This window comes from Alnus glutinosa, chromosome 13 (genome assembly GCF_958979055.1).
Source record: "Alnus glutinosa chromosome 13, dhAlnGlut1.1, whole genome shotgun sequence".
NCBI classification, from domain to species: domain Eukaryota; kingdom Viridiplantae; phylum Streptophyta; class Magnoliopsida; order Fagales; family Betulaceae; genus Alnus; species Alnus glutinosa.
Genome location: NC_084898.1, coordinates 21,989,728 through 22,011,533, shown reverse-complemented (window position 1 = coordinate 22,011,533; position 21,806 = coordinate 21,989,728). Strand labels below are relative to the sequence as shown.

Genomic DNA, 21,806 nt, shown 5'->3' with positions numbered 1-21,806 from the left:
AAATATTGGAGGTAAAATGGGAATAAAGTAAAATGTTGAGAAGCCAACCATTCAGTAGTCTATCAGCTGTACTGACACAAACAGAAAAGAATGATTGAAGGAGAGGGGAGGGGAGGGGAAATGGGTTACTAAACATGGCCATTATCTGAGAGATTTACCTTTTCCAATGATTTCTCTTTCTAATGATAAATGTCGTAGATTAGTAGAGAGACTCAATCTACTACAGATTATTTCTCTTAACCATATGACAAAGAACATCCTACAAGATCTTCATCATTGATATCGATATCAAAAGGTTGGTAGAGAATCTCAATCCACGAATCCTTGTGAAGGATCTTTAACATCTTCATGTTCAACATCATCATGAACATTTCTATGTTTGAACTCCTCATCAACGAACTCGTCTTCTTGGAACTCTTCGTCAACAAATTCATCTTCCTCCTCCACATAAGAAGGATTTGGTAGATGAATTTGAGGCTCGCTAATAACGACCAAAGTGGCCCACCGCAGCCCGTACCGTCATCATTTGAGATCGTGCCTCACTAAAGGTAACCACATCATCCTCATCTACAAAACATGGAGTTGGTTGATGTCGACGACCGTTAGCAACATCCATGGTGTCAAGTTGGTCAGATAAGGCTCTGATTTGCTCTATTAGTTGCCTAGGTCGCACAACAAATTGCTCTTCCCCGTGTTGTGAACAAACCACCAGTCGTTCATCACGTGTTGTTTATTTGTGCTCATGCACAACACCAAAACTTGCATATCTATTTCCTCCGTTGCGTTTTTTTTTTTACTCCATGGCAGGAAAGTTGTTGGGCTTGATATCAACTAATGCAAGGTGGCGTAGTGGGTTCGAAACAGTAAACAACAATATAATCACAACTAGGGTGTACAAACGGTTATAACTGATGATTATTGGCTAAAACCGCTAACCGTCTAGGCGGTTATTGAATTTTACCAATCGCAACCGCTAACTGCATAGGCGGAGGTGATTATTAAGTAGATAACTGGCGGTTGTATAATCGTTTTTTCTCAATTTGGGTTTTAGGCCCATTTTTAACCGATTTTGGCTACTTTTGGGTTGGATTTAGGTTTTAAATCCAAAACAGTAACAAATCCAAATACAAACATAACAAATCCAAATAACCAAATACAAACAAATCCAAAACCTAAAACATTACAAATCTAAATATAAATCCAAAACATTAGAAATCAAAAATTATATTTTAATATATATAAATAATAAACGGATAGCGGTTATTAACCGCTTTTCCCAAACCCTATAATCACTAATCGCCTCTACCTAGACAGTTAGCGGTTATACGGTTAAGCGGTTATAAGTAGTTAACGGTTATAACCACTCCGTTTGTACACCCCTAATCATAACTCTTTTCAAACCAAAATTCTATCATGGAATCGATGCAAAATGGATAGAAAATCACTCATTGAGTATTTCATATCGATAAACTAATAAAAATACATAAGCCGGAGGCTAAAGCCATCTTAATAGGCTTATATAGAGCCTAAATTTGAAACCCTAAAAAATATTAATAAAAAACGAAATATACACACTTTACAGTACAAAAAATATAAAACATCAACTTTTGCCTGGTAAATGTTGAAATTACAGAATGTTCATGAAATACAAAATTGTATCCCCTTTGAATAAGCTTTCCAATACCACCAAGTTTGTCTCAATCCAATGTCAGAATCGTAAGATATGATTTTTTAAGTAAAACGAGTCTAACAAAAAACTGATAAAATTGACCCGCATCATTGAACGTTGAAATTACAAAATGTTCATGAAATACAAAATTGTATCCCTCTGAATAAGCTTTTCAACGCCACTAAGTTTGTCTCAATTTGATATCAAAATCAAAAGATATGATTTTTTAAGTAAAACGAGTCTAACCAAAAACAGATAAAACTGATCCGCATCAGATCTTCTGATGCAGAGAAGCATATTTGCTTGAGAGACTTGCTGCTGCCGTGATTCCTAATGGGATAGAATGTCCTCATATATGAGATAGTTGCGAACGTGGAACTAATAGATCATCACATTGGGTGACTAATGTCTCTTAACATTAGTGGATGGAGAAGTTAACGGGCGTTAGAAATGTATTTTTTTTATTTTTTATTTTTATTTTTTATGTTTGATGCGACCAAAAATGATGGTCAAATCGAAAACATTTTCGGTTTGGCCAGAAAAGCTTATTTAATTTATATTTTTTTTAAAACTATAAACCATTTTTCAATTTTGAGTTTTTCTTCTCAAATTGTTGAAGTTCGACAAACCATTGTTGAAAACTATTGGACCATCGCCGGAGTTTGCTGGGCCTCCACCAGAGGTTGCCGACTGTTTACCACCGTCCTTTGTTTTCTAAACGAGCCAAACTACAAAAAATATATATATTTTTTTAAAAAAAAAAAAAAATTTTGTTGAAAATTTTTTTTGACAGATAACATTTTTCGTCAAAATAAGAAGTGAGGTTTTTCATGAAGCAGATGAAACTTCACAACAGGTGAACCTTTACCACAATAGCTCAGGAATAAAAAATAAAAAAAATAAAAAAATAAAAAGAAAAAAAAGGAGAAAGAAGAAGAAAAGAAGGGAAAGAGGACCTTTACTAAATTACTACAATGGCCACAATGCCCAAGGCCTTTACCAAAGACCAGTGCTCATTATGAAGTATCATGCGTTATCACTGAGAGACGGTTTACAAAAATAGGATTTATTTATTTATTTTTAAAAAGGAAATAATCCAGGGGATATCCATGTATATACTAAAGAAAAACAAGAGCTTATTTTATTTAAAAACTTATCAAATATTTAAGTAAGACCTTATACTAACATACTGATAGACTATTATCTTAAAAACTTGAAGAAGAAAAAAGGGTTTCAGAGGCTTTAAATATTACTTTTTATGAAATCACTCATTAAGATTTAAATTTTATCAATTTACTAGGTCAGAATCGTTACCAAATAATAATTCCTTCCAATCGACCCTACTATTTACCACAAACCCCACTACCACATCTGCAACACCACTAGAACCACTGCCCCTACCACCACAACATCATACCAAAATTTAAATCCAAGCTGAATAATGTTCTCCATAAAACTCCTGGCCTCATGATTCCTACAAATTACGCATGAGACAGCAGAACGCCTATTAACTATGGATATATAACTCTATATTCCCAGTCTAAAAAAAAAAAATAACTATATTCTTTAAGAGAAACAGTTCCAATAAGGACACAGAAAGGTAACAAACTGTAACTATAGTGCTACAGATAAATGAAAAAAAAAACTACTGTTTCAACAAACGGCTCTGTCCTCTATGCCCAACCATTCACCTTTTTCCCTAATCAAAGCACAATTGTGTAATTTTTGGACTGGACGTAGCAACATTTGTTCTACTGTGTTCATAGAATAAAGACAGACCAACTATGCTTTTTTCCACCTTTTTTTCTTTCAGGTACACTAATGAGTAATGACTAAACAAAAGAACAACCAGGATAAGTGCGACAAGAGCAAAGTAGAAAGACCAGGTCCTACAAAGAAGCAAAACTCCAAATATACAAATTTATGCCCCTGAGAAAGCAAGGAAGCTACTTACCTCAAAAAAAAAAGACGCTTAGTGGCGACCAAATCTTGTTAAGGTGTATGTTTCTTTGATGTGCAAAATTTCTGATGTTAAATCCATTTTTCATAAATAGTGACCTCCGCGAGTTACAAACTAAGAAAAATTGCTGCATCAATGGCAAATAACTGTTTTATGGCTGATTCTAGTTGTAAAAGTACAAGGAAACACCATTATAGAACACTCAAAGATGGTGATTTATCCAAGGAAATTCATAATAACCAAATGGAGCACCAAATTGCAGAGAACAAAATCCGCAAAAGCACGCTCTGGCGGCAAATCCTGCAAGTTGAAGGAACATATAACAAGTAAGAATGAATTATTATCAGGATCGTTATAGTGTACATTTATTTGTTTTGCATTTCTTGTTGGTTGCTATGGTTCCAGCAAAACAATTGTACGAATTACCAAAGCACGCTAAATTTAAATTCCTTTACCAAGTTGTACTCAAATTTTATTTCCTCCACACTTTGAGCAACAATCAAAGAACATGAGGAAAAATATAAAGGAAGAAATCTTACCTTGAAGTCCTTGTTTTCTTTGTTCACTTGGATGCGGAGGCAAACTGCATTCAAGGAAATCAATCAGCCTCGGAATCATTTTCTTTAGGGGAAAAAAATTACTGCAACAAAGGATGTGGAAACTTCCTGCTGCTCAGTGAGGTGGCTTTTCTTAAGACTGCTATGTGTCCATAATCACTCAAAGGTGAAGAGAGTCAAATTTCAAAACACCTGGTATTTTGCATTTTGCACTGAAACAGTTGTTCTCTATTGTTTATTTTGGACCACATTGCTCCATTGGCTATACTTCAGTCTTCGGTATCTCTACTTGTGCTTATCTGGTTCTCCACACTCATCCCCCTCTTCTACCCCCAAACTGTCCTAATTAAACTATGACCCTTATTGACTTGCAAACTCTAAGAAAGTATTAAATTAAGAGTAAAGCTATATACCACACCACTATCTCACTATGCTGATGTGGCATTGTCAATCCACCCTTAGATCATCCCTTATTAAAAGAAAAAAAAAAACTGAGTGATAGATTAGCAATGCCACATCAACATGTGGGATGGTAGTGCAATAATGGTGTGGTATGTAACATTTCTCTTAAATTAATTTCTTACACCCCTTCCAACAATTTGAGAATTATTATTTTAAGTCCGTATTCTGATGGTTTTTTACAATGAAGCAGCCTCTTTCATTGAGAGAATTAACAAATTCAGATATAGATTGATACTGATGCTTCATTCCCCTCATACAGTTGTTCAAGTCATGGAATCTATAGCTTATGAGATTAGTTCACAGCACGATTTCTCTTTCTGTAGAAGACAAGATTTTTAAGCAGGATTTTAGGTTTGGCATTGCCTTTTCCAATTGAGAACTTCATACCCAGGTTTTCATGCAATCTTTTCCACAAACCAAGTGAATTATAAGACCAATTCTAGAATTGTCAAATCAGCGTATCTCCACTTGTATTTCTATTACTATCTATCAGCAAATTATGCAGATTGGATGTCATGAAGTACAAATGAGCAAAAGAGAGGAGCAGGTCTAAGAAGCATGGTGGAAATTTGTCATTAACACTAATTCACCTTATTTAGACTTCTTTGGCAGGGAGATCCAACTGCCCCCGATAGCAATAATTATTTATATATTTATTTTTTTCTCACTCTTTGCTTGATCCACTCCTCACAAAAAATTACAGTAAATATCCTGCTTACCAGCAAGGACTGCCGTCCCGACGCAAGAAAGTACACCTGAGAGAAACGAGTTGAATGGGAATGATCCAACAATAGCCATGTAAACTACCTGTTCATCAGCAACTAAACATGTCAGAACTCAGAACTGGACCGTGTAAATTTAGAACAAGTTAAAATCTTCTTTATATATCATTCACGTCTGCAGAAAGAATAAAGAATAAATGAGGAATGCAGAACCAATCTCTAATTGCCTAAATTCCTAGTTGAGATTGATCTTCTAGCACTAAAGCCTTCCAAAATCAAGATCAGATTCAGAAGCAGACTCTTTCTGATAGAATTTGAATGTGAAAGTAAAAGGCAAAAATAATGAGGTTGTATTCCACAAGAGCCATAAGATATAAATTATGAGTGAAGAGATTTCAGAACAACAATAGAGCAGCAAGGAAATCAAAAAGAAAATGATCTACCACGAACATGAAATGTAATTCAGGGTATGAGCTATAGTAAGCAACAAAGTTTGTTCGGGGACTATACTAAAGCAAATCTGAAAATGCGAATGAACGAAATTTAAAGGGAAGAAAAAAGAAAGGAAGGAAGTAAACACCGAGAAGAGCAAAGAGGACTGGCTACTAATCTAATGTTAAAGTTGCTCAACTGCTGGGCACTAACAAAGAAAGTATTGTACAAACTCCGAAACATCGGAAAAAAGGTTCACCAGAAGATGACACAAAGGCCAAGCCTCAGAACAAAGAAAGTATAGGCACCCAAGCCATTCGTCCCGAATAATTTTAGAAGCTAATAAAACAACAGAAATATACAAGATCAATTAGAATTCTCATCAAGAAATTAGTTCAGAAAAAAGACATGCACAACTAAGCATCTCTAATCAAATACGTTTCTCAAGCAATAACGAATCGAAATGACAAAAACAACAATGCTAAAAATTACTGCTTTACGTTACCAATTTTCTAGGCAACAAAAAAGCGAGCGTTGAATTGGATAAAATCATACGGAACTGACATTGTTCAAACACATGCGTTTCAGCGACCTCAGATCAAGTAAAATTTACACTTACTTGATCTAGAAAGAACAAAAGAAAATGAAAACACAATTATCCGAACAAAATTTGTCAATTTCTATACTTTTCCCAGCATTTCATCGTCAACAAAACAGATATGCCCCAAACTCAATATTTTGCAACGACTAATTCATTGACCTAAGAGATCTACAAAACAATTCCATACATAAACATATTAAGCCGTAAAGTACCTGGATCAGAGCAGTGACGACAGCGAAAACCACATAGAGATCGATGATCTGCAGAAGAATGCGATTCCGGTTAAGATCTTAACTTTCGTATAGAGAAATTGAGAGAGAGAGAGAGAGAGAGAGAGAGAGAGAGAGAGAGAGAGAGAGAGAGAGAGCGAGAGAGAGAGAGAGAGAGACTTTGAGATTGGTGGGAGTGGCTGCATAGGCAGAACGGAGAGCGTGGATAAGGGCTTGGGCGTCCTTGCTCGTCGACTTCGCCATCGCAAGCCTTCTTCACAGGTCGAAGCGATATTCAAAGTGGGAGCAAATGCAAAACCCTCCCAGTCTACTTTGGTGAGTCGTTTCACAGGTCGTCGTGTTAGTGTTAGGGGTGATATCGTCATTTACAGGCCCTCATGGGCCTTGCTCTTTTGTTTTTTTTTTATGCGATACGAAGGGTAGGGGTCTGATGGGCCTTGCTTAGATACCCAAAGAGGGGCCCATGAAGTTCGTTCTTTCTTTTTCTTTTTTCTTTTTTAACTAAAGGGATAAATATATTTTAGCCCCAAAACTACCACCCTTTCTCCGGATGGCCCCCCAAACTACCAATGCTTAAATTCTGGCCCCCCCCAAATTATCACTTTATGATTTTTTAGCTTAATTCGTCTATTTATGCCGTCAATTCTAAACAGAAATTCGAAAATACCCTTCCTACACTTTGAAATTCCCACGGTTAAAGGATGGGTATTTTCGGGTTTTTGATCAATTTCGGTTAGAATTGACGGCATAAATAGATAGATGAGGCCAAAAAATCAAAAAGTGGTAGTTTGAGGGGCCAAAATCTAAGCATTGGTAGTTTGGGAGGCCATCCGAAAAAATGGTGATAGTTTGGGAGACAAAATATATTTAACCCTTGACAAAATTTAGAAATGAATAGAATGGGAAACGTTGAACTTAAGAGAAAATATCAATACTATTATGTGTTTTGACCCGATATTAAATAGTTTCATCAGTCTTTAATTTTATTAAATAGTTCTTGTGTTTTCCCTCGATCAATGCCAATCAAGTCATTTCATTTAGGGCTCATCACCACCTCTTATAGGCAGATTTCAGCCCTATCCTGACCCTATATTTGCCCCTAATTGAGGGTGGTTTCAGGGATCATCGACAAACGACCGTTAGACGTTAGCCCGTCCACGGGACAGAGACGGGTCATATCCCCCCATAGGGGACTAGTATATTTTTTTAAAGCTCAATCGGCCGTTTAACTTGTTGAATTAGACACACCAGACAAATTTCCTCATTACTTCCTCCATTTTTCCTAATCTCTCCGAGAAACCAAACAAACCCTACAATGATAAAATCGTAAACAAAAATACGAGATCCAAAACATAAATTTCTTTTTCCAAAAAACAAATAGGACCGTAAGGATTCCAGGTGAAAGGAAGAGAATGAAGAAGATAGGGAACAAATAGGAGATATAGTAGATTATAATTAACAGTCCTAACTATCTTTCATGTGGTTTATTCGAGCCCTTAACTCTTTCGCTAGGGTTGGTGTTGTTCTGAGGGACCTGTAGTACAATACCGGTGCCCTGAATATTGCTGTGTACCGTATTCGTTAGTAGCTTGATCTGATTTAAATCCTAGGTGATCCACACGACTAACGAAGCTGTAGTCGTAACCTCCATCTGTACATGGTGCGTCGGTCAACTGTAAAACCATTAGATCCAAGGTTAATCAATAAAAATAGATCTCTTTGACCAGAGGGTCAAGTCCGTAAAATAGTAGCCCATGACCGTTATTCGATTATACAGTGTACCATGCCATACGATACAATTATCTAATTGAGGATTGAGGAATTTATAAGCATTTGATCAATCTAATAAGCTCATGACATATTTTTTATAATAGCTTAAGGGTGCGTTTTGGATTGCGATATCGTAGACAATAAGTGCGATTTTAAACTAAATCGCAGAACATAAATCGTTTGGGAACTGTGTTTTTAAAAACGTCGAATTTTAAAAGCTAATTTGCGATTTTAAATGCTAAACTGTGATTTTGCTAAACGCTTAACTGCGTTTTTAAAAATCACTTTTTTCAAATCGCACATTTTAAAATCGTGATTTTAAATCGCACTTTTTGAAATCGCAAACCCAAATGGACCCTAAGTATGCATATTTTCTTTAATTAAAGTAAGCATTATTACAGCTGTTTTACACTAATTCTTGGATGTTATGTTTAATTTTTGAATTTTGTTCAATTACTAATCTTGAGCTCAAAAGAATATTAATGCAAAGAATTTTGTTTTTGCAGAAAAGGAAAGAAAGAAAAAAAGAAAATGTACGAGGAGTAATGTTTCTTGCACAGAAAGTGTACACACTTTGTACATAAATTTGACGTGAAAATGGTTTTCAGTTTTTTTTTTTTTTTATTATTATTATTTTAAAAAAAGTGTACAAAAAACATTACTCATGTATGAGACATCTTATACTACATCACGTGGGAGCAAACAAGAAGTCTTTTTGAGGCAATTTGGACTTCTTCTTCCTTTTTTTTTTTTCAACATGGTTTTATTAAATGCATGTTATATAGATGGGTCTTTAAAGGAAAATGATTTTTACACAACGATTAAAAGTGCACAATTTTTACACAACCAATACACATTAGTAGAACTCATGTATGTAGGTCTTACCATACATGAATTCTACTAATGTGCTAAATTGTGTAAAAGTTGTACACTTTTAGTTGTGCAACTAACGCCTCCGGCCTCTAAAATAAAGCAAAAGAAGACAAAATGTGAAGAAAAAGAAAAAAGAAAAGAAGAAGAATAGGAATACAAAACATGCATGGCCACGTGAAGTGAAGGAAGAGAAAGACTAGTGTGAAAAACTAAGCAACGTACGTCCAAGCTGCTTGACAGTGCAGAAAACGTGAAGACCTGGACTCCTGGAGGCAGTGGGATGAAAATTTCATGAAATGTACGAGGCTTGAATAAAAGAAGGAAAGCATTGCTTTCCTTTCTCTATGCCAGCAGATGTGTGGGCTGAAAGCTAGGGAGGAGTTTTTGGAGACCGGAACACTGCAGGAAAAACCGTGAAGCTTGGCCTCTTTTAGAACCAGGATCGGAGGGCTTGACGTGAAAGAAATGGTTAAAGGAGACAAGCGGCAGAGAAGAAAAATAAAAAATAAAATTGCTAGGCTTCAAAAGAAAGGAGGCAAGAGGAAGATTTTTAAGATTTTTTTTCTTCTCATCACTCTCAGTCTCTCTCTCTCTCTCTCGGACAGAAGTTTTTTTTTTTTTTTTTTTAATATATTTTTTTTTTTTTTATATTTTTAAATATATCTTTTGGAGAAGTCTAAAACTTGATTTGTTCTCCCATTAATTTGGCCAGTAGCTTCTCTTCCCTTAGTTTACATTATTTTTTCTTTTCTTTTGTGTGTTTAATGTTCAGCACCTTGATTATAGAATTTATTTAATTTTCATGGTTATGAGTAGCTAATCTTTAGTTAGGGCTATGTGTGAAACCTAGCATTTTTATTATGTGTTTTTAAGACTATTTTGGATGTTCTTCATATATATAGATTAATGATTGAATGTTGTCGCATGGGCGGAGCCAGGTTTTAGACTTTGGGGGGGCCAAATTGATAAAAAAAAAAATTGGGGGGGCCAAAACTAAGAAAAAAAAAAAAAATTATGGGTAAAATTTTAATTTTTTTTCTTTTTAGATTTTTTTTTTTGGGGGGGGGGGGACCTTTGGCTTGGGGGAGCCAAAGAGTAGCTCCGCCCCTGAATGTTGGGGATGATTTTAAATTTGGAAAAAAAAAAATCATAATGACAAGTTTATTTTGATTCATTATGATTTTTGTTTATATCAAATGCTTACTTTGTTTGATTTGTTATGATTCGAATTTATAGTGAATGCTTAATCTATCTTAAGATGTCATTAAAATCAAATCTTCAATCAAAACCCATGTTCAATCGACCTTATCTTTTAATTAGTGTTTTATTGTTAAATTTTTCGATTATGATAGTTGATTCTTTACTTAGTTGAGTTAAAAAATGTATCAACATAATTAGATGCTAGGTGGATCCTTGAAGCCATAGTGCTTTTCCCTTTAATTTTCCTAAGCTCTCTTTTACTTGTTAATTCAATCACTCAATTGCTCAACTTCTTAGTGTAAGAACATTTTACTTGAGTGTCTACCGTTTCTTGTGGATCGACCTCAGGCGTACCGAGAATTTATTACTTAATTACGATAGTTTGCATTTGGGTTTTGCAACATTTTTTACGCAACAATTTTCATATTGAAACATAAAATAGTAGTTTGCTCAGTTCGTAAACATATCAAATAGTGAAAAAGAACAGTTCAATAGGCATTTACTTACCTCGGACGATTCTCCTCACTCTCGGATATCTTAACCTTCACGTTGCTGCAATCATACTCTAATATTAGACACAACCATACTAGAACCTTAATATAGCACGTGAACCCTAATCACGTAATAAAATGATCCTAATAATGCATATTACTGCCTTCGTCGAACTTTTCGTATTGAGATTGATCATTCGACCAACAGAGATCAATCATTCAATCATGAGGGTGGAACGCCTAGTGATTGTCATAATGCATGAATAACTTAGATCAGCTACACAAACCTACTACATAGCTCAACGATAACTCATAATAATCCTAAAAGGCCAAACAAACAATAATAACAAGCTACAAACACATCCAACCATACCTATGTTATACTAATGCATGATTAAACATAAAACCCTAATATGGTAAACCCAAATGCTTTAAATCCACATGATGCACGTTAAATCTTAAAAATAGTAACTTGTTGTAATAATAAAGGCTAATATAAATACCAAGAACAAGACTAGGTTTAGGGTTACTTTTATTGAAAATGAAGTCTTTCAAAAATCACATTCTCTCTCAAGAACTCTCTCTCTAGGGTTATGGTATGCGAAATGTGACGCAATTGAGACCAAGGGCTTATCCTATAGGTCCTTAAAGAGTTTTAATTATAGGATTATAACATGCACTTTATTGGAAACCTTTTATACATGAATTACCATTATCGTTTAAATAAATGTATTTATTTTCGGGGCATTACAAGCTCCCATATTTTGTTCAAATGAAACTAAATTTATTTCAAACAAACCTAATTTAAAACGTGCATTGAAAGCAAAAAATGAATGAGGAGATTTCATTTTCTTCCCCCTTCATTTAATTTGTTGACAGAGAGAGGAGGAGGGGGGAGAAAGAAGAGGAGGATCAAGATAGATAAATGTTTTCGGTGGTAAGTTTCTCTAAATTTTGTTTAATATTAGAGTTTGTATATTTTGTGTTGAATGATTAAAAGGTAAGGTTTAAGTGTGTGTAGTGGTTTTATTGTTTTGTTAAACTTGAATTTCAAATAGATCATTATCTTCTTTCTTTCATTTGTTTTATTTTGTTTTGTTTTGTTTTGTTTTGTTTTGTGAAATATCAATTACACCCTTAACAAATTTTTAATAAAAAAAAGATAAAATAGAAAACCGAAACTCCCTTTTTTTTTTTTTTTTTTTTTTTTTAGGGGGTGTCTTATTAGGTGAAATAAAATCCATTTTTCCAATATTTACTCATATTTCAATAAGGTTTTGAGTAAGGCTAATAATTTTTGACACCATCTACTAATTCAACATGAAATTAGTAGGTGAGGTTGAAGAGTTTGATAATTTAATTAAAACGAATCAAGTTAAGGTTGACATATATTATTTTATATCAATGCCTCGATACGATTTGAACTCGGCTCATGACATAAGGACTTGCAATTTTTGATACAACCTACAAACCTAACACAAAAAGAGCGAGTTATGGATGAAGGATTTGACTCGTTTAATTAAATGAATTGAATTGGAATTAACTTATATAGTCTTATACCCATATTTCAACACAGCTCAAACCGCAAATATAAATTATAACCCCTAATTTTGAGGGTATCCGGAATTTTGGAAGTAGAGGGCGAATATAAAGGCAGGACTATTTAATTTAAAATTAAAATTAAAATTTTTTTCCGCCTAATACCAAAAATTTGTGTCGGGAAGTTTTTTATTTTTTATTTTATTTTTTTGTCGCGAGAGTGTTGTTGTGACTTGTGAATCACTCGAAACAATAGAAGGCCATTGCTCGACCATTGACCACGCAGATACAGCTTAGCTGCTCACTGAAATGGCGTCGTTTTTGTCCTTCCCTGTACTTCCCTCGCTTCCCTACTCTCCCACCAGAGCTTCCTTTCGTACCCGCCCCACCTCGCCTTTTCAGAACCGGTCAGTTCGCCCTCACTCACACTCACACTTTCTAATTTTTTTTTGATAAAATAATTTTTGATTGGATTATGATTTACAGCTCTATTGCATGTGATTGGCTATAGATATATTTTTAACTATTTTCGTTTTTTGCTTTTTATTTTTTAATATTAGTTTAATTGATGGAAATTTTGAGCTAGAAATTGAATGCAGTAATTTTGAGAATCACAGATTCATAAACAGTTATGTTTTCTTTTCTACGAATTTAGAAGTGCTTTTAAGCTTTTGAAATTGATGAAATTGTTAATTTTCTATTGATTTCTGAAGTAGTACTAATCATTTGGCTAGAGTCATTATTTCCATGAATGAATGCCATTCCCATACAATTAATCCTAAAATTGAGCTTATTATAGTCGACAAAAGGTCTGTGCTTAGTGCAACTTTAGAAGCAATGCACGTGTAGCTGTTTTTAAGAAAATAAATATTTGCTTTTTCTTGGTTCGAACTCATGACTATTGCTATAATACCACAATAAGTTGATAGAAAATAATGAATTTAATTATTCAATTAATATTTTAACAAAGAAATTAATAGGGCTTGCATTGTTTGGAGGTTGAAAGTTGAGTTGATGATCACATATCATAAATTAATAGGACTTTGTGGTAAGTTGTGTGCAGGTTTGGTGTGAGATGCAGTTATGCAGAAGCAACTGAAAGGGGTGACTCTAAACCTGATACAATAGATGTTGTAGCTGATGTTAGGTCCGAAAGGGTATGTGCGACTTAGCTTGGTCGTTTATTCAGTTGAAATTGATCAGAAAAATATGTGGTTTGTTTTTGGCTACTTATTAGGAGACTTCTCACTAAGTGCTTTTCTTAATAGATTGTAGTCTTAGGAGGCAGTGGTTTTGTGGGTTCTGCTATATGCAAGGCAGCGGTATCGAAGGGCATAGAGGTCATAAGTCTAAACAGGTAAAAGGGAAAAAATGTCTTTATCCAATTTGGGATCTATAATTTTGCTTTGCTTTCTTTCCCCTTTCTATTTAGCTGTTCTCATCATGTAGAATTTTAAGACACTCTGATCAAAGAAATTTATTGGCATTGGTTGACCTCTTTTGCCCTAGTTTGCATTCTTGGTATTTGAAATTTTTCTCAATTTTACAGGTCGGGCCGTCCTAATTACCCAAATTCATGGGTAGATCAGGTAAATTGGATAGCAGGTACATGAAATTCTTTACGCCCCCTTGAATGGGTAGTAATGTCGTAACTTAAACCAGTTTTTGATGCAATAAATCAAGTATCAGTTTTGGAATTTATATCAGTACTTGTATAAGAGTTTCACCCACCTCCAGTAAAATGAAATAGTAGCAATCTGAAATAGAGCTTACAAAACAAAATGATGTTTGCTTCCAAACATTGAAAATGTAGGATTACATGTATTGATTTGGTTTTCACAAATTTGTTTGCCCTTGGGATTAGGTTCATCTACTAAGAAGCAAATGGTAGTTATGGATTTCAAGATAACAGTAAAAATGCAATAATAATTTCAATAATACCAATTTATTCCTGTCTTTGATAATGAAAAGTTCGATACCAAATCAAAGTTTTGACATATATGGCCTTTATTTGTGGATTCTATTAGTCAATAATTTTTTGAAATGCTTATTGTGTTTTAAATGAACTTTTCTTTCCAAGTAATAAGGAAAGGGAATTTTAACAAAAGCTCTTGTGTATATGAATGCAACACACATATACACACACACACACATGATTGTATCGTGTGTATATATATATAGATAAACATATGTTATTGCTTGCTTGAATTTATTGTGCAAATTTCCCTATGACTTCTTTCGTATACTTTTGTTGTGTGTTTTATTTATTTATTTTTATTATATATATATATATATATATATATATTTTTTTTTTTTTCAGTTAATCATTTTCAGATGCAACATTAAAAACTTTATTATATGATTAGAATCATGTTCCTCTGACCTTAGTCTTACTATCCGCAATTATATGCTTATTTTTCCATGGATGCGGATTGTTAAAATAATCTTCATGATATGCAGGAGATGTTTTCTATGTAAACTGGGATGAAGTACTGGTTGGGGCTACTGCAGTGGTTTCAACCCTTGGAGGTTTTGGCAGTGAGGAACAGATGCAAAGGATTAATGGCGAGGCTAATGTTGTGTCTGTGAATGCTGCAAAGGATTATGGTAAGGAAATGTCTATTTGGTTAAGAACTGTTAATTCTTTTGGCTGTGAATGCTGCAAAAGATTAGTGGTGGTTGTTTCCATTATTTATATTAATTTACATGATATCTGGCTAAGAACTGTTAAATAACAGTACCCCAAAACAGAACATGTTGGAGTTGGATAGCAGTTTTACATTAAGAGTTTTCTGGTCTTTGATGTCTAGGCAATCACTTGGAGCATAATAGATTACAGAAGTAGTGGAAATCTACTGCCTTTAATTGTTTAATAGAAGAAAGTTTAATTTTTACTCTCATTCCAATTTCTCTGATATTTCTAAATGTTGTAAAAAAGAAGCATCTTGATATTTGATAGGATCATGCTTGGGGTGATATCAACTCTTATGTTTTCTCCATTTTTCCTGGCAGGTATTCCCAAGTTTGTCTTGATCTCAGTGCATGATTACAATTTACCATCATTTGTACTTTCATCTGGATACTTCACTGGAAAAAGGAAAGCAGAGTCAGAGGTCCTTTCCAAATTTCCCAACTCTGGTAATCTATAACATACCTTTCACTTTTTGCCAAAACATTTTAAAAAAAAGTCTTATCATTTGGAGCAGTTTATATTTGGCTTGTTAGTGTTTTTGGTGCAGAAGCAAGGAAAGTAAGTACCAAACAAGAAACTTGTTAGACAAATCTTTCTGACTGATTGGCAGGCACAATCATCTTTGAACCGTCCCTTTAGTATGACCAACAACTCTCAAATTAATAGGATCAACATTTTCAGTCAGAAGGTTGAGTTTGCTAGATGTTGCTAATCAACAAACTTGCTTATTGATCTATTTAGTTTGACAGTGACAACTAATGGTAATAGTCCATCAAAATTTTCTTAAGATGGAGATCAGATATGTATTTAACAACACCCCCCTCCTTTTCCTCTCATCCTCTCCAAAACAAAAAAAAAAAATTCCATTCTCATTGTTTCTCATTATACTTGTATGTTTAACTTCAGGTGTTGTGTTAAGACCGGGCTTCATATATGGGAAAAGGAGAGTGGATGGTTACGAGATTCCTCTGGATTTGATAGGGGAACCAGTGGAGAGAATTCTGCGTGCTACTGAAAGCTTTACCAAGCCTTTGAGTTCTCTTCCAGCATCTGATCTGCTCTTGGCTCCACCTGTTAGTGTTGATGATGTTGCACTTGCAGTTATCAATGCAATCTCAGATGATGATTTCTTTGGCATTTTCACAATCGAGCAAATCAAGGAAGCTGCAGAAAAAGTGAGGGTGTGATTTAGCTTTTCTAACATAAGAGTCAAAGGTGGTATTCTACAGGCAGGTTTTTTAGTATGATGTTACTCCTGGTTTAGCTACCCCATGCATGGGAATTAATTAAATACATGGAAGTGTTGTGTAAAGACCCCATATTTCTTATACAAACTCTCTTGAGGCTAACCCTTAACATTTTCATATGAACGTACAATTTTGGATAAACAAAAATAATAATTTGCACAAATGAAGCCCCTCACGTTGTTACTGAAGGGTGGCCGGACAGCCACTTTAGCCACTCCCATGGGTGACTGACCACCCCCTTGAGGGTAAGGAGGTGGTCGGTCACCCTTCTAGAACTTTTGCACGGTCACGACAGCGACATGTCCCACGGTCACGTCAGCACATAAAGCCAGTATGTACGTATATTAAAACTCTTTTGATATTATCAGCCAATTATAACTCTTTTGATGTTATCGGCCTTTGAAGTCTCGTGTTAGAGCTTCAAGTTTTAGTAAGTTGCATTATGACATGGGGTTTTTACTCTCAAAACCACAATTTTTTTTTGTCCAAAAATTTATGTTAATTGGAGAGCTAAGAAAGAAAATAATTAACTTACGCTTCTAAACTTATAAAACACACATTGTGTGTTTATCTTATTTGAAATAATTGTGTAAATCTCTACATATTTTCGAATGGAGAAAAATCATATTTAGTACTTAAGTTTTCATCTGATTTGGATTTAATCTTTAGATTTTCAATTTAAAAAATAAGGTCCTTAGGTTTTGCTCAAGTTTCTAATTGATTACCATTAATTTAATGTCAAAGTTAGTTAACAATTTTTCATTTGTTACATGTGTAATAACCCCGACCCCCTTTCGATGGTAGAATAGTCTTTACGACCTATGAGAATGGATAACTAGACGGGAATAATAAACACTTGATTTTTTTTTACATATGAAAATTAATTTTCTTATTATTAAATAACTGCTTCTATGTTTTATTAAAACACCTACTTTTAAATTTAATAAATTTATATCAATTTAAGTTCCACTTTTATATTTTATATTTATAAAAAAAATATGAGGACCAAATTTTATATTTTTATGCAATTTTATTCTTATTAAAACACTTGTTTTATTATATAAAACCCTAGCCGCTACCATGCAAAAGAGCAAAACCCTTAGCCTATAAATACACTTTCTGGTCGTCGCCTATTGCTTTTACCTCAGAAATATTGCGCCGTCCCTCTCACCCTGCGTGCATTGATCTTGATTTTCTCTACTATTGCCACTAAGTTACAGGTGACTAGTTAGCAGTCGAGATAGTCTAGCGACTTATTGCAATCAGAGAAGTAAGGGATCCTCTACCCCTTTTCAAATTGTTTTATGTCATATTACTTTATCCTTTTTTTTTTTAAACATATTTGCAATTAATTGTTCTTATTCTATATTTCAAATTATATTGATGCATGAAGGACTGTTTTAAAAATAGTTTTGAGATGAAAATTTGTCGGTATAAATGTTAATCTTGAAATCACTGTTTTAAAAGAAGCTTTGGTTATAAATGATTTTTAGTTATTCATAAATTGTGTCGTTGGTTCCCGAGACGAGAAGTTACAGCTTTTTGAAATTAATGAGAAAAGGAGAGTAAAAACCCTCCCACACGTTGCCTCAAGAGTTATCAAAGGAATAAGAATAATTTGTGAGAATGAGATTTTTATAAATGAGGCACGTGTGTGGAGGAGACTATTATTTTGGCCCCAGATATATTCACAGAGATTTGCAGAGTTTAAGCTCGGTACCATTGCTTGGATGGAAGCGCAACCGCTCAAAGACTTAGAGAAAGCGGATCCATCCCTATGTCATGCTAAGTGCACTTCAATTAATTAGCTGACGGGGCAGGGCCTGTGGCCACAGTTTACCTGCCTGAGGTCGCAGTAGACCGCGCAACCCTAGTACACAGGGCGTAATAGTGTACATGGGCTCTACATATGAGAAATTTATTTATCAACCAGTAATTTTATGTGTTAAGTAAAATGTCGAATTTTTTATTATTTGTATTCTAGAAATTTAGATTTCAAGTGTATTTTAATAATTGTTTTAAAGAAAATGAAGTTAACTCAACCGTTTTATGGTTGAGGGTTACCTTATTGAGCATTTTTCGCTCACCCCTTATTTTGTTTTGTTTTCAGGTTATGAGCAGAGAGACCTAGGCGGCCGGGATGGGATCTAGGCTAGCATTAGGACATTGCATCTCAGTTACCTTAATAAGTGCACTTGCACAATAAATATAGTTTTTCATTAGATTTTCAATTATTGAATCAAACATAATTGTTCATTTCGAAATAACTGTTTCCGCATTTATTAAAGCTCTGAGTTTTAAAATCTTTATTATTTTTGTTATTAAATTCAGCATATTAGCTAGGTTGTTGGCAGACCTTACGAATCTTTGCAATTTGGTGTATAAAAATGGACGAACCTAACCCTTAGCGGTTTGGGGGCGTTACAGTTTGGTATCAGAGCAAAGGTTATAAGGTTCTGTAGACTTTAGGAGCCAAATCATTAAGATAGACTTAGTGGGGTAATGGGGAATCACATTCCGGCCTAGCAGAGTCAATCCCTTTTGTCTTGTATTCAGTGCTAGGGAATCATTCCCTATTTTTTTTTTTAACACTAACGCTTATAACATCAATTGTATAGATTTCAGTGCTAGGAAATCTCCCTGAGAATGAGAATAGCGGAAATGTGGGAAACCAGGCGCCGAACGGAAACCCCGAGACTTTGACCGCATTGGCTGCTCAACTGGTGGACCTACTGAAGATGGGTGCAAATGCTAACCGGGAGGTGAGACAGAATGAAGAAGAACAACGGGGTTGTACTTTCGAACAATTCAATAAGCAACACCCCCCTAGTTTTGAAGGATTTCCGGATGCGGTGGCTGCAGAGAACTGGGTATTGCAGATGGAGAAGCTAATGGAGGTTATGTGTTGTACGGATGAACAGATGGTCAACTATGCTACTTTCAAGTTAACAGCTGAAGCAGAACGTTGGTGGACATCAAAGAAGGACCACCTGCAACAACAGGTAGGCGTAGGCGTACCAATCACCTGGAAGAACTTCAAAGATGCATTCCTGGAACGCTTCTTTCCTCAGTCAGTTCGACTGGCTAAGGCACAAGAATTTACAGACCTGGTGCAAGGGTCGTCGTCAGTGGAGCAATATGCAACAAGGTTCATAGAACTATCAAGGTTCGCACCGTACTTAGTACCCACGGAAGACCTAAAGGCAAGAAAGTTCGAAAGGGGTTTACAGCCAAGGATCATGAACCAGGTGGTTGCATTCGAAATTGGAAATCTAACGGAACTTGTCAACAAAGCGGCGGTGGTGGAGCGGACACTGAATATCAATGCAGAGCACTTCAACCATAGAAAGAGGAGTGCTCCACAAGGGAGTCGTTATGGTGGAAATTCCCATGATCACAACAAAAGAAGATTCAACCCAACGGGTGAAAGAAACACGGCCCATCAGCAGCCCCATCATCAAGGAGGAGGTGGACAACGCCCTATGTGCCAGACTTGTGGGAAAATGCATTATGGGAGATGCCGACTCGGACAGCCAGGTTGTTATCGGTGTGGTGGACCAGGACACCTCACTAAGGATTGCAGGGCCTCTACCAATAATCCAACCAATCAGAATCGCCCAGGGGAACAACGGAATACTGCGCCTGCACGTGTATATGCCTTGACTCCAGGTGATGCAGCAGCGTCAAACGAAGTAGTGACAGGTACACTTTTGATTTCATCCCACCAGGCTACTGTGCTCTTTGACTCTGGTGCAACGCATTCATTTGTGTCATACTCTTTTTCCCGAGACTGTAACTTGATATCTGAATGGTTAGATGTAAACCTAGCAATAGCTACCCCTGTAGGGAAAACTGTAGTGTGTACTTCCGTAGTTAGAAACTGCCCTATTTCCATACAAGGTCATGTCATGCCGGCTAATCTTGTTATGTTTGAAATGAGCGGGTTTGACGTGATCCTAGGTATGGATTGGTTATCCATGTACCATGCTTGTGTCGACTGTTTTTGCAAGGAAGTAGTGTTTAGACCACCAGGAGTAGCAGAATTCAAAATTCAAGGGAATAGGGGTTCCAACTTACCCAAGCTAGTATCAGCAAAGCAAGCGACTCGGCTTTTGAAGCAAGGGTGTTCGGGATTCTTGGCGTGTGTGACAAAAGAAGCACCAGAAGCAATGCTAGAGGAGATTCCTATCGTGCGGGATTTTGTGGATGTGTTTCCGGAGGAACTACCTGGGTTACCTCCCGACAGAGAGATCGAGTTTACCATAAACTTATTACCGGGCACGGGACCTATATCCGAGGCACCGTACCGGATGGCACCACTCGAACTGAGAGAGTTGAAAGAGCAATTGCAAGAACTCCTAGACAGAGAATTCATTCGCCCAAGTGTATCTCCTTGGGGAGTGCCCGTTTTATTTGTGAAGAAAAAGGATGGATCGATGAGGTTGTGTATCGACTATAGGGAATTGAACAAGGTAACCGTCAAGAACAAATACCCGCTACCAAGAATTAATGACCTTTTTGATCAATTACACGGTTCCCAAGTATTCTCTAAGATCAACTTAAGGTCCGGATACCATCAACTCAAGATTAAGGAAGAAGATATCCAAAAGACAGCATTCAGAACGCGTTACGGACACTACGAGTTCCTGGTGATGCCGTTCGGACTAACCAATGCCCCGGCCGCATTCATGGACATGATGAATCGAACCTTTCGAGAACTCGTCGATAGGTGTGTAGTGGTATTTATTGATGATATACTAATCTATTCGAAGAGTCGAGAAGAGCACGAGGAGCGTTTGTCTACGGTATTGAGTATCTTGAGGAAACATAAACTTTTTGCGAAATTCAAGAAGTGTGAATTCTGGTTGGAAGAAGTAACATTCTTGGGGCATGTTATATCAAAGGAAGGAATTTCGGTGGATCCCAGTAAGGTGGAGGCCGTGGTTAATTGGGCAAGGCCTACGAGTGTCCATGAGATACGAAGCTTCTTGGGCCTCGCAGGTTATTATAGAAGATTCGTTGAAGGGTTTTCCAAGCTAGCTGCACCCTTAACCAAACTTACCAAGAAGAATGAGGCGTTCGATTGGTCGAAGGATTGTGAAAGGAGTTTTCAAGAGCTGAAACACCGATTGGTCACAGCACCTGTTCTCACTCTCCCATCCGGGACTGGTGGATTCGTAATTTACAGCGACGCTTCCTACAAAGGATTAGGTTGTGTTTTGATGCAAAACGGGAAAGTGATTGCCTATGCCTCAAGGCAACTAAAAGTGCATGAACGTAATTATCCGACTCATGATCTTGAGCTTGCTGCAGTGGTTTTCGCCTTGAAGATTTGGCAACACTATCTTTACGGGGAGCATT

General features: G+C 35.9%; 2 protein-coding genes across 2 annotated transcripts; one reads left to right on the top strand and one right to left on the bottom strand.

Moving 5' to 3' along the window:
• Window positions 1-3,691: 3,691 nt before the first annotated feature.
• Window positions 3,692-6,956, bottom strand: LOC133853722 (dolichyl-diphosphooligosaccharide--protein glycosyltransferase subunit DAD1). The gene is made up of 5 exons (XM_062289743.1): window positions 6,793-6,956; window positions 6,616-6,663; window positions 5,368-5,455; window positions 4,169-4,212; window positions 3,692-3,929 (listed from the first exon to the last, which is right to left on the bottom strand). Exons 1-5 carry the CDS (start codon window positions 6,874-6,876, stop codon window positions 3,846-3,848), a joined length of 348 nt encoding a protein of 115 aa, XP_062145727.1. The 5' UTR covers window positions 6,877-6,956; the 3' UTR covers window positions 3,692-3,845.
• Window positions 6,957-12,729: 5,773 nt separating this feature from the next.
• Window positions 12,730-16,562, top strand: LOC133854328 (uncharacterized protein At1g32220, chloroplastic). The gene is made up of 7 exons (XM_062290473.1): window positions 12,730-12,913; window positions 13,570-13,663; window positions 13,775-13,863; window positions 14,056-14,111; window positions 14,967-15,113; window positions 15,519-15,644; window positions 16,105-16,562. The coding sequence occupies exons 1-7, from the start codon at window positions 12,816-12,818 to the stop codon at window positions 16,383-16,385; spliced, it is 891 nt and encodes a 296-aa protein (XP_062146457.1). The 5' UTR covers window positions 12,730-12,815; the 3' UTR covers window positions 16,386-16,562.
• Window positions 16,563-21,806: the final 5,244 nt, after the last annotated feature.

What these genes read in the sequence shown, in the direction of transcription:
- LOC133853722 (XM_062289743.1), bottom strand. Translation starts at nt 6,876, where the DNA reads ATGGCGAAGTCGACGAGCAAGGACGCCCAAGCCCTTATCCACGCTCTC. An exon ending in TCGTCACTGCTCTGATCCAG is followed by an intron (nt 5,456 to 6,615) that starts GTACTTTACGGC and finishes GCTGATGAACAG; the next exon opens with GTAGTTTACATGGCTATTGT. An exon ending in CGGGACGGCAGTCCTTGCTG is followed by an intron (nt 4,213 to 5,367) that starts GTAAGCAGGATA and finishes CCTTGAATGCAG; the next exon opens with TTTGCCTCCGCATCCAAGTG.
- LOC133854328 (XM_062290473.1), top strand. Translation starts at nt 12,816, where the DNA reads ATGGCGTCGTTTTTGTCCTTCCCTGTACTTCCCTCGCTTCCCTACTCT. An exon ending in CTGATGTTAGGTCCGAAAGG is followed by an intron (nt 13,664 to 13,774) that starts GTATGTGCGACT and finishes TTTTCTTAATAG; the next exon opens with ATTGTAGTCTTAGGAGGCAG. An exon ending in TTCCAAATTTCCCAACTCTG is followed by an intron (nt 15,645 to 16,104) that starts GTAATCTATAAC and finishes GTTTAACTTCAG; the next exon opens with GTGTTGTGTTAAGACCGGGC.